The 13,141-nt window shown below is 33.4% G+C and overlaps 1 protein-coding gene across 2 annotated transcripts in view; it reads right to left on the bottom strand.

Annotated features, from left to right (window-relative positions):
• Nucleotides 1-643: 643 nt before the first annotated feature.
• Nucleotides 644-13,141, bottom strand: part of LOC132696118 (transcription factor GATA-4-like) — a 68,658-nt gene continuing 56,160 nt past the window's right edge. The window contains exons 7-10 of one of the 2 annotated variants that reach the window (XM_060660742.1): nucleotides 4,887-5,062; nucleotides 3,459-3,623; nucleotides 2,329-2,449; nucleotides 644-1,961 (exon numbers count right to left, since the gene is read on the bottom strand). In XM_060660742.1, coding sequence (XP_060516725.1) covers nucleotides 1,651-1,961; nucleotides 2,329-2,449; nucleotides 3,459-3,623; nucleotides 4,887-5,062 — 773 coding nt within the window. In that variant the 3' untranslated portion in view covers nucleotides 644-1,650. Of the gene's footprint in view, nucleotides 1,962-2,328; nucleotides 2,450-3,458; nucleotides 3,624-3,870; nucleotides 3,990-4,886; nucleotides 5,063-13,141 lie in introns of both variants that reach the window. The other variant, XM_060660743.1, reaches the window with a different exon arrangement.

Below are 13,141 nucleotides of genomic sequence, written 5' to 3' on the forward strand. Positions count from 1 at the left end.
AAAATGTAAGTTAATGTTTTCAAACGACAGATTTCGGTCTTGAAAAATCCTTTTATTTGCTCTTACAGAGAGAATTACGCGCTTTTAATTAAGCTTATATAAGCGAAAGAATGGATACAAAACCAGTTTTCCCCATATTTATAAGATTCCTATGGGAACGTCGCAGATATTGACACCAGAGTCTTCAATCACATAACTAACGAAGATTTCCTTAACTTGACTCTATATACTTGTAGGTGGTTAGTAGTAGTAGTAGCTCTACTATTGCGAAAATACACCCTTCGATCTTTAAAAACACTTGTACAATTTTTTTCCTTTTATTTTTTCAAATTTTACTTTGTTTCTACCCTTATTAAGAATTCTAATTCTGATATAAATGCACACTAATTTGAGAATTGATAAATTATTTAGTTAAAAGTGAGGATTACTGGTAAACTGGCAAACTAGTCACCACAATTAACCAGAAACATGGTACCATAAATTTTTGAATTTTGTTTCTATGGTCTATTTACTCTTCGCATGTTTGCTGCTTGTGGCGCGCTTACCCCAGCAGATGAGATCAACTTTTCTTTAATTTGACCTTAAGCTAAAACATCCCGATGGCAACCGACGAGCACATAGAAAGAACATTTAAATAGAACACTTTATTTTATTTTTGATTTAAAAAGTTATTCAGACGGAGCACACAAACAATCTAAGAATTTTTTGAAACAAATATGGTGGCAAACAAATTTTTTAAAATCTAATTATGTACAACTAAACAACAATATACAGATTAGACGATTAATTAAATCTATTTTCTTTGGAAATATAGTCGCGCAGAAAATACAAAAATAGCACTACAAAAATTGTAGACACATTGGAAAATATTAATAACGAATATTCATTTTTCCTCTTTTTGCTGTGGTCAATTACTTACAACCAGATGGAAAATTATATTTCGTTGAATTAAAAATTCAATTAAAGTTATTACAAAAGAGAGCAAAGAGCAACAATCTCATATTAGATTAATAATATAATCTTTGGATATTTTAACAAAAATATGTAATATTTTAGAAAATTAATTAAAAAATTAAAAATTAAATATCAAAAGCAGTACATAAAATTGTGATTAAATTAACAAGGCATATTTTAAAAAACTGGAACAAAGACATCTGCTATTAAATTTAGCAAACGTGAGGTTTGAAACTGAATAATTGAATTGATGGTTGAATTTTCTGTTGTAAACGTCATACTGCACAAGATGTACATACAAAATGGTTGATTTTTCTAAAGTCGTCGAGTGCCTTATCAATCTCAAATTTTTCAATCTCATTATATGACCTACTCAGAACTACATCTCTACATTCCCCAGGGTGCGTTATTCAATCGAATCGTGGTTTATCAACTAATATATTATATCAACCTATATATATTATAAATCATTTTATCACAAGTTTTACGAAGCCCTGGAAAATAGTTTCCTCCTGCATCTGTCGTTCGTTGCTCAAATACAATGTAATTTGTTACAGGACGAGTAACAATTTACAAATGCCTGCGTAATGAGTAACATACACTTTTATAGGTACTTTAACTATAGGAAAGTCACGTTTTATATATAATCAACAGTAAACGATGTTAACTTAATCTTATTTACAATTATTAACGATTTTAGCAGGCTTGCGACGAAAGTGATACCACAGTCGGCCTTTCTAAGGTATGCTCGGCGTTGATGATAATTTCCGAGTTGTTATTATTGTTATTGTTGTTATTCACAAGATGGGGAGAGTGCGGAGATTCCGAATTTATCTCAGACGAAGTGGAGGGTGGACTGGGACTGGAGTGGTGAAGAATATCAAAATATTGTTGTGTCATGTTGTGCGGTGAATGCGATGAGTAGGTCGGGCTCAACCTTTGGTGCGGTTGATTGTACAGAAAACTAGACGGCGACGTGTGTTGAAGATGCGATACATTAAAGACATCTGAAACAAAAAAAATATATAATAAAACCTATTGAATTTAGCAATTCCGCGGTACTAACTCGTCTAGGTCGGGGGGAAGATTAATTTAAATTCGCTTACTAAAATTGAGTTGCTGTATTTATAGAAGCATAGAATCAAATTTAATAAAGTTCTTAATATAATGCTCTCTGTGTGATATAACCGGGAACAATTTTTGTTAGTAGATAGTTACAGGATTAACAGCACTAAATGTTCTATTAAAAGCTAAATTTATTGAGTCTTACGCAGATAATTACCAATCAAAATCTAAAAGCAGTAAATTTTCAACTAAGATCGCGTTCCGTCTTTTTCATACAACTAATTGTGAGGTGACACTAATGTTGCTTACCCATTGTTTCAATTTTAACGGAGTTTTCCATTTTGATTCTACCTGTCACCGCCTGTCGTTGCACTTGGCCACCGCTGCCTTGAGAAGACGATTTACTGCCCTTAGGTTTCCGTTTCCTCGTCTAAAACAAAATAGGATTATATTATTTTTTTGAGGATGGGTTTACCTGGTTTAAGTATTAAACAATTTACACCAAGTGACCTTATCCCCAAACGACAAACCGTAGTTGTTTTTGCTTAGTTTTGGTTAGTTAGTAACTAACCAAATTAAGATTCTAAACACACATTAATCTATTTTAATGAATCATAATTGAGAGATTTAATAATTTTTCGATGCAATAAAATTTCCTTTTTAGGATCCTTATATTTATCTCTACGAAGTCACTTATTCATTTCAATACAACAATGTGGTATCCTTGTATTCCTAAAGATAAAAATTATTTTTTAAAAATTCTATTCTCTATTAGACTTTGATCTTTTTAATATTTTGATAGCTTGTGAAATCTGTCGTGAAAAATGTAATACATCATTAAAAGGGTAATAAGAGACTACTTAGAACTGCAAATCGCAATATGGTATCCATGACAAAAATTATTGATGATAGTTTAACTAAAACGAGATTTTTGACTTGCATAAAAGTTGAAGCTGAAAGCGTTCCAATGAGAGTGTATTTCTAACAAGTAAAACCAAAAACCAGAAATATCAGTTTTTTTTTTGTATTATTTACCGAATTTGCAAAGATAATATTTTTCAACGGAACATTGTCCATCGAGGGGCAACGTTTTAATTTGTCGTGTGTCTATTAACGTTTCTGAGATTACAATATGGGGGATGAGTTAAGCCCATACTTATATTTGCTGTTAGTATTCGGCATTTTATGAATGACTTATATCTGAACAATTGGAAGATTTTGAAACCAAAAAAAAGTCAAGTAAGCTGCTAGTTGAAAATGCCTCCTCAGGGAGCAAGGGAGTCATGATTATGGAAATTTTTCTTTTTTTTACACATCTCCCATAGTTTTTTATGCAACCTACATTGAACAATGCAATAGTTTTACACGTCTATTGAAGAAGTGGTGCATTAATTTTGTGGGTAAACTGTCCACCCAGTGATTTTGTGGAAGATACTTACTTGTATATTGTCTTTTTTCATCGATAATGGCCGGTTTACAGAGTGTAGTTTGTAATATAAACCGCACGCATTGCAGACTGGTTCGCCGTGAGCGTTGCGTCTCCATAAGGACGTAGTTGTTGTTTCACAATTGGTGCATATCAGCCCGGCTTTTCGAGATGCACTCTAAAATATCATATTCTTCGTAATATATATTTTAAACCATTTTTTTAAATATTGTTAATATGATATAGTACATCTGTTTTAATAAAGTCCAGTCGTTATTATTTCTGTGATATAATTTAAATGGGTAGATTGGGACCACACTGACGTACACTACTTTATCATAAGGGATTGAAATCGGCAGAACCGGAATAGCGAAAACAGAAGACAGTAAAGTGAGGAAGAGAAAGAAAGCCTCTCTTAAACGTACCAGTCGGCGACTACTTTTCTCTTCAGTGGCCAGCAAAGGGGCACGAGTGGCCCCATTATACCCATTGTAGTAGTTCTTGTAGTAATCTGGAACACCCCCGTTACTGGGCTCGGCCGCCACTGGAACGCAAAACAAGGTGGTTACAGATTGACATAGCGATTAACTTTTCAGATTATTTTTTGATTTACTGGCAAACCAAAGAATTGATATTTAAACCGGCTTTGGTGTTCGTAGTAGCTTAGCCTCGCACATCGGGGGTGTTTTGTAAGGGTGTTTCCTTTACGAACGATTAGAATAAATAGATTTTACATTCGTGGCTTTATCGTTGCAGCTGAAAGAGAAGCAGCATACTTACACGTAAAGCGATTCTTGAACTTTTTAATGTTGTGGCCTTTTAAAAGCTATCGGACTGCCTCATTTAAAATAGTATCCAGACGAAAAGCTAGGTAGTTGAATGAATGTTTTTGTTGAGTTAAAAATATATTGAATTGTTTGTTATTATAAAATTCTTTAATTTGGATGACGCCTATGATGTGAATATATTGATATCAACTCCCAAGTGAGTTACTTAATTTTTCCAGTGGACCATTTACTTCCGGGGTACTTCGGAACTACTCTCAAAAGTTGGACTTGGAAACGACAAAAATTCCAAATAATAAACCTGAATTTCGCAAAGCACCGTAAAAACGGCGTCCGACGAAATGAAAAACTTTAGCTCGATGATGGAAGATAACCGACAAACCGGAAAAATAAACTCCTGTTTATGGAGTATTAGAGCTTTAAATAATTTTCGGGAAGTAAATATAAAACACTAATTTGACAACAATGCTAGAAATAGTGAAAATTTGAATTTCCAAGTGCTTTGCTACACAAGAGAAAAGTCGCGTTCATGCAACAAATATCGCCATGCAAACCTAGATGACTTTAATCGTTCGTTCGGAAACACTCCGCCGCGCGATGTTAATGGATGGATGATGCAAAACGTAAAAATTACGTATTAGTATGAAATATTGTACCAATCTGCGAGGCTGCTTCACCAATGGCCGGTTCATTCCATTCATCTTATGGTACAGTCCGCATGCGTTACATAAATAATGGCCGGTGCCGTCTCGACGCCACAAAGGGGTGTCGATTGCGCCACAGTTCACGCATTCCCTACCTTCGGTGAAGTATTCGGCGGTCCTGGGATCGACTAGTGGAATAAATAATAAACATGACCAACACGTAAACTTAAGGCCGTTCAAACATGCAGGAAATATTAGAATTTTCCACTGGCATTATGTGCACAATGTAACAAAAACAATTAACAATGCAGTCTTTTCGCTCGTTTTGGAAATATTTGCGAAGTATGTCCAAAAAATATGCGCCAAATTCTTGCGTGTCCACGAGTTTAATTAAAAAATACTTTGAATTTTTATTATGACTGTAAATAAGTAAATAATTTCTGAAATGATAATCTACTTCCTATTTTAAAATATCCAATTATGCACAAATGAAGCGTGCGAAAAGTGTCACTTTACAACGTCAGCTTCCTGACCACTTCCGATTCCGATTTCCGATACGGATGTCATTTTGACCGTCACACACAGCTTCTTATTCAGTGAGCATATTCGTGCAAAATGGTCATAGGAAAACTACAGTATACAACAGTACTACTACAGTACAGTAGTAGAGTATACAATACAAGGATTTTAGTTACTCATATATTAAACAATCGCTCCGCTAGAATCAAAACGAACTAATAACTAAAGTGTCGTTAACTTGTTGCATAGTATACTAGCAATAGTATTTCAGCGGATTCAATTAAAAATATCCACCAATGCCAATAGATAGATAGATAGATAGATAGATAGATGGTTGACTACTTTACAATATCATTGTTTGTAGCAAGTCATACAAAGGAAAAAAAATCAATTGAATCTATGTAAGTATATGCTAACATAAAATTGTATATAACGTCGTAATAATAACAGAACAACAGATAAAAAAATAAATTTATATGTATATAGCACAGAACAAACATTAGAATACAATCAATACTGACCTAAGTGACCGAAACAAGAGCTGACACCACAAAAACATCAGATATGTTTGAAGTTTGCGGGGTGAAAACATTGAGAAGATTCGTTGATAAGACAAGAATGGACAGAATTAACAATAAAGATGTCAGGGATAAGTTATAGAAAGTTAGCTCATAGGTCCAAAGGAGTAGGGCAGGGTGGCACACGTATTGAGAATGGATGAAGACTAGCGAGGAAGGCTTATGAAAACGTTCCCTGTGGAAAAAGAAGTCGTAGTCGACAAAGGAAGACTTCTGGATCTCGGTTGTTGTTGAGGCAAACTTGCTAACGCTTCGCCAATCTTCCATCCATATCGAGTAAATGGAATTTTGTCTTTAACAGATCGCAGATATTCAGAGATTTTTGGACAACAATCTTCGATCCGTCAGATTCCATTTGAGATCCAGGAGTTTGCAGCATTCCATGCATACGCGTCAAAGAATACATCGGAGAGGCCAGACGAAAAGTATCGACTAGGCTCAAAGAACATGAAATAGCCTTAAGACTAAGAAAAATAAACTTATCAGCAGTTGACGAATTTGATACGAATACAATGCGATACAGCACGAATACATTCACTGAATGGCGTTGTGACGTGATCCTCAGAATTGATAAACGTCAAAATACCATCAGTGTTTTTATGCTACCGAAAACATCTGATGGCTCCTAACCCGTGCCTAAATACCTGAAATGCTCCAAGTGGCTCGCGATAGTGTTTAATGAAACTGACATTTTATGAGAGTCTGCGCATACCTGATCAACATTTAATTGGATATTTAGAGTAGGGAGTAGAAAAATGTCCGTAATACATTCTATACCTTATAATGGGTGTTTTTTTTCGATGTATAGAACTTTAAGTTGGCATTACTGTTCAAGATGGCGACCGATTTAACAGATGATTTATTCTCAGTTTGGTTTGGCAATTCATGAAGCGCACATCTGGTTGAATGGTTACGTCAACAAACAAAACTGCCGCATTTGGAGCGAAGCTAATCCTCAAGTGTATGTCGAAACACCGTTACATCCAGAAAAACTGACTGTTTGGTGCGCTTTATGGGCTAGTGGAATCATTGGTCCGTACTTCTTCAAAAACGATGATGACCAGAATGTTACAGTCAATGGTGATCGGTATAGAGCTATGATTACTAACTCTTTCATTCCTGAATTTAATAACCATGATCTCCAGGAGATGTGGTTTGAACAAGACGGCGCAACATGTCACACAGCTCGTGCCACAATCGATTTATTGAAAGCTATGTAAAGTTATTGGTCTATGCGGATAAGCCACCAACGCTTGACCATTTGGAAGACAATATTCGCCGTGTTATTGCCGATATACGGCCACAAATGTTGGAAAAAATCATCGAAAATTGGACGTCCAGATTGAACTACATCGGCGCCAGGTCGGTCATATGCCAGAAATCATATTTAAAATGTAATGCCACAAGATTATCTTTCGGATAAATAAAATTCATGTCAATAGAATAATCCATCGTTGTTTTATTGCAACTTAAAGTTCTATACATCGAAAAAAAAACACCCCTTATTTCAAGTTAATAAAATAAGCTTACAAATAGGAAATGGTAACCCAAAAAATTTTTTGAATAACGACTACATTGTGTGCGGAAGCGTTTGGTTATGTACACTTTTATTTGGTAGACTCAAAAAATAAAAATTATTGAATCACGGAATACGCAATACTAATAACTGAAAGAACATAAAAGAATTTTTGCATAGCTATAAATTTCTGAACAGGGGTATCGTATGAAAAACTAAGTTAGGAATATCCTCTAATTAGCATTTATAAATATATTTTCGCCCATGATTTACGAAATTATATTATGCTGTTGAGATATTCTCGAGAAAATACTGATCTACTAATATTTTTGTGTAATTGATTTCAGTTCCTATTTTTCAATTGGATTTGTCAATTTTGGTTTCAAGTATTAACGTTTTTTATTGCAAATTTATTTTCCCAAATTTGCACCTAAAAGAACAAAGAAAGAAAGAGTATTATGTCTGATTTTGCCTTAAATACACCAGATCGACATTTTAATGTTCTTATTAATAACAGTTTCCACAGCTCTTTGTTCATACTGAGTATCAACTGTTAAAATGGTTGTCGAAGATTAAAGGAAACACAGAATTTGGTACTTTTTCGAGTCATTCTTAGGTTTGAAAAATCGCACAAATTCGTAATAAATTTGGACAAAGAAATCAATATAATTTTAAATATTTTAATTTGCTGATAGACGTCAATAATGAAATAGCAAAATAATATTTAATGATATTTGTATAATTCCGCAAATGTGGTGTTTATTTTTTTATCGAAATACATATTAAAAAAGCAAGTGAGTCAATTTGACTCGATCACTTGAATCTAGTTAGTACTAAATCAGACTCTCAACGCTGTCAATTTTCAATAAAGGCTGGTTAATTAAATCCAACGTTATGAAAAAAACCATAGAAAAAAATAACATTCATTATTTTGAAAGCAAAGCGATATTCGAACAAAACAAAACCCGCCCCTTTTATTTTAAGAAGAAGTTATAAAACACTTACTTTTGGTACAAAAACATTTTTATTTTTAAAGATAATCAACTTTTTTAATTTCTAACACAGCGTCTGCTGTGATTTTTGAAGTAACTACTCGATTTTTTACATTTCAAAACTCCAAACCTATAACCAATCAACCATTCTGCTAATTGGTGATTTCTGTATTATCACAAAGGTCTATAAGTTCTCTAGCGGTCACGACGAAGCATTATTCGATAACGTATAAAAATTATTTTAAAAAATGTTAAAACCAAACAATTATGAAAATAAGAGTGCGCAGCAATTACTTCGTAATCAAATACCACGAACTAAACAAAATTCTGGACCCTTTTCGATCCAGGTTCCCATAGTATTGTCTGCGGTTCGAGGAATTACAAACCGACCGCTTGCTGCAAGTGTCGTATTCACCTTGGCTGTTTATTCTTTCCTTTATACATACACGATTAAACCGTTGTTGTGTCTGTTAAATATCCGCTATTGCGGGCGCATTGGTCAACGGTGATTCACGGATTGATTTTAGACTTTGGTCTGTTAACAAACGAGACTTATGAGCGTCCGCTAGGCATTTGACAAAACCTAACTGTAATTTTGTAGAACAAAAATCTTTTTGGCAGGACAGGATATAATAGCGTTCGATTCATATGTCTGTCTGAAAATTTTATATGAATGAAGATTTTGATAACCGTAACTTAAATATTTCATAGGTACAGTGGACTTTTAGGATCTTAAGACGTAAAAATGGTTTTTAGGGAATCTAGTTGAAACACTTGGGGCTACAGAAACGACATTCTGAAGGTTTATTTAAGTTTTCACGATTAATAATAAAGAATAAGAAAATTATAATCATAAGATGTGGGAAATTTTGTAATTTGTTATAATATGGTCATAATAATGTAATCAAGTTTTCAATAGGAAACCTCCTGAACCGACATTATAACAAATTATCATCAGGGTTTCCATTAAAACGTAGATGTTAAATCAGCCGAATTGGACTTTGGCCGAAAAAATACGGAGCGTTGTAACCAAGACTGTAATTATTAAACCGTCCCAATTTCAAATAACTACCTGTAAGTTTAAAAGTTATAAGGTCACCTGGTTACATAAATTTTTTGTTTCACCCGGTATATCAAGCGAAATTTAGTATTATCATGCGTATTTTTGGAGTAAATGTTTCAAAACTCAAAAAACAATGCAAATTACAAATTACATCAAAAACTACATATATATTTTTTTATATTTTAGTACTAAAATTCAATCGATTTACTTTGGCAGTTATTTATGGATAGTATCAATCAAAAGCATTGGTGCATATGTTAACATTGTAATAGGTGACTAAAATTCAAATTGGCTAAATTCAAAATAATTTTTAATGATATTTGTATAAATGCGTAAATGTGGTATTCATTTTTTTATCGCAATACATATTAAGAAAGTGAGTGACACAATTTGACTCGATAATATGTTAATGTAATAGTACTAAATTAGTTTTTAATGAGTCTTGAGTTTAGAAAAACTTTTTGCGATTCCACTCCTCTAAAAAATTTATATATTAAATTTCACAAGTGAACCAAACCAACCAAAATATATAGTTTTAAGTTAGCCGTATAAAATAACCTTGTGCATAACTTGAGGGCATGGCGGTTGAATGGAAAAGCAAAGTAGCATCCAATTACTACTTCAATAACGGATTTCAAGGACTTTCCCAGTCAACGAGAAATTCTTCCTCAAGTCAAATATCGAGGAAAACATTATCTGCGCTTCTATCTCGTTACTAATACCAAAAATAATTTAAGAACGTCAGTATTTGTTTGGAAAATAATATTGTTGAGGACTTATACTTATAAATATTTGACTTTATGAGAGTTTTTCCGCTCAGTACATGTTTTGGTGGATTATTTCAATAACTTGCTAAATGCATTGCCAGTGCTTGATAAAGTTGTTAAAACTGATATCAGAAATAAGATTCTTTGTCTATATTTTATTATGCAATAAATGCTGCAATAATGCTTATCCTTGAAAGTTAGAGGTGTAGGTAGTAACTTTGGAAAGTTTTGGTTAAGGAAGCACAAGAAAATGTTCTCTAACATATCCAATTTTGCACTGATAAGGTCTTTTTTTCTTAACGTCACTTTCATTAAAGGCTGCCACGAGTCATTTCCTTTATTTTAGTCACGAGTTGGAAGCAATCGGATGATTGATGATTGATGAGACATTTCACGTTTCTGACTTCCATAAAGAAAGACCTTCTGATATCCTGGGTTTTACATTCCGTAAAAGTAAAAAATTCTTGCATTTTATGTTGCCTAAAGCGACCCTTTATACTTTGACAACGTGGGAAATTTTGTAACTTGTGTCAAATGTATAATACTGGAGTGATCAAAATAGAGAGTCAATTCCATTGCACATTTCGAAAAAATATATCGGGATCATTGCAGCAACTGTATTTTGTCATTTTGTCATAAAATACCACATATGGCAAATCCTGACCATACATCACGCTGGCAAAAAAAGACTTTCGAAATGGAGCGAACAGGAGGGATTTTTTATCCGAACATATGAACCGCGTGTCAACGCTTCAAAAGAACAACACACGTGTGTGGCCGAGGTCATAATTTTCTCGTAAAATTTAGCATAAACCTGTCCCGTAGAAAAAGTTTTGTAGGAGGTCGCCTCGATTGATCGATTGGGCCGAAATGTTTAGAAACCCGACACCGAAGTGGTGAGCATTAGTGGCGCCAATTTTTTACGGTCCCATCCAAAAGGGATGGTAACTATAAATCTTTTACTTTAGCGCAAAATGTTTCCAGTATTTCAAAACCGCATTAAGTGGTCTTCGTGCTTTAACAACGTTTGAATTGCTAAGAAAGTTTTAAAATTTTGAAAGTTGCACGCCATGATGGTCCTACTGTATTTTTTTTAGTTTAAGTGAATCAATAAATTAAGTATCTTTAGAAATCAGATCACGCGAGTTAAAAATTTTGTCTACCAATCTAACCAATTTTCTTTTCGACGTAAATTTAAAAAGCGAAGAAAATTGTTTAGTGTCTTCTACAAATATCGTACAATATCCTCAATCAAAGGCTAAAACAATCGGAAAATCGTTTATCGGCAAATACCTAAAAGTGAATGATTTCTTTGGAAAGATCAATGACAATGAAACCATTTCCGTATAATGTTGAGTGTCGACCTTTGTTTACCGAAAGCACATAGATCGTACCGTTCTGAACGGAAACAGGTAAAATCCTGCCAAAGGTACTTTACCAACAAAATAATTTAAAGACAGGAAACGTCAGGGTATCGACATATTAGTCGAGTGACTGTAGGGGTTGGTTCGGTTTTTTGTACTCATCGAAAAAGTTCGACTAAATAATGTTGGCTTTTTTTTATGTCAACGAGATGATAAGTGTCACTGACTTACCTCTTTGTTTATTTTCATGTATTTATTGTCTGTCAGCTAATTCATCTTTTCTAGGCTTTCACTATGGGTGATAATGTTAATACTAATTAGTAAAGTGCTTCTTTTATTTTTTCAACACTCTACTTTAAAATACCCAACTATGCAATGATCATGTGTGAGCAAAGTGTCACTTTAAAGCGTTTAAAACGAATGTTTAATCACGAGTAGGGAACGATTGATGCTATTTTGACGTTTGTCAAGTACCATTTTGCAAAATACGACTGATCGTAACAAAGGTATAGTATGCAGACGTTTAAACATTTTTTATAAGATATTATTTTCAGAACAAAGATTACAGACACTTTATTGCCATCATTAAACTTATCATTAAAAATTACTCAGTTCTAGGACATTTAGAAATTGCAGTGTTGGAAAGGAATAGCGACCAAGCTAGTTAGCTTAGGTCAGTACGATTTTATCTGCTGAATGTCCATGTTTTTAATTTGCGGTTTCAACCGGCCAGCCTTTAAAAGATACCCATTATAATCGCATTTGTTTACTTCTGACGCCTGTTAAATTTTTTTTATTTGTTGAGGCTCGGGTCGCTAGTGCTAGGGAAGGAATTACCTGAAGCTCATAAATTGAGGATACGGCAATTTTAAACGCAAACAAACAAGTGTTTTATTGAAACTATGCTCATTCCCCTAAAAACAGTTTTAAGTGTATGATTATTACACTGCCAAAGAAAAAAAAATCCAGTTGTTCTTAAGAGTTGTTCAAATCCAGAATTCAATATTGTTTCATTGTTTCCGTTAAATAAATATTGGATAATATATTTCCAAATGTTCCTAATCGAATATCCATATTTTTGCGCGTTTCTAAGCTCGACAAAAGAACGGCTCTTGAATAAAATAAAATACATAATTCATAGGCCAATGTGGATCCCTCTTATTTAATTGAAATGATGTGCACATGTTTATTGTGACAATTATTTAAAAAATATATTCTGTGGCTATCCGTTAATATAGATAAACTTCCTTTGAGGGTGTTAGCTGTAAATTTTCAAATTTTAAGTTATTGGTAAATATTTTCGATGTTTTGGATTTAACGATTATTGACTCAAAAATATAAGTGAATTTTTAAGAAAATGTGTAATAAACCTTACCTTTTTAATAGTAGCAAACCAAATAGTGCCTTAAATTAAAATTAGAACACTTTGCAGAAGTCTTAATACCAATTCGTGGATATTATTTTATTC

The sequence above is a fragment of the Cylas formicarius genome, unplaced genomic scaffold (assembly GCF_029955315.1).
Source record: "Cylas formicarius isolate icCylForm1 unplaced genomic scaffold, icCylForm1.1 PGA_scaffold_1__22_contigs__length_36826433, whole genome shotgun sequence".
Taxonomy (NCBI): domain Eukaryota; kingdom Metazoa; phylum Arthropoda; class Insecta; order Coleoptera; family Brentidae; genus Cylas; species Cylas formicarius.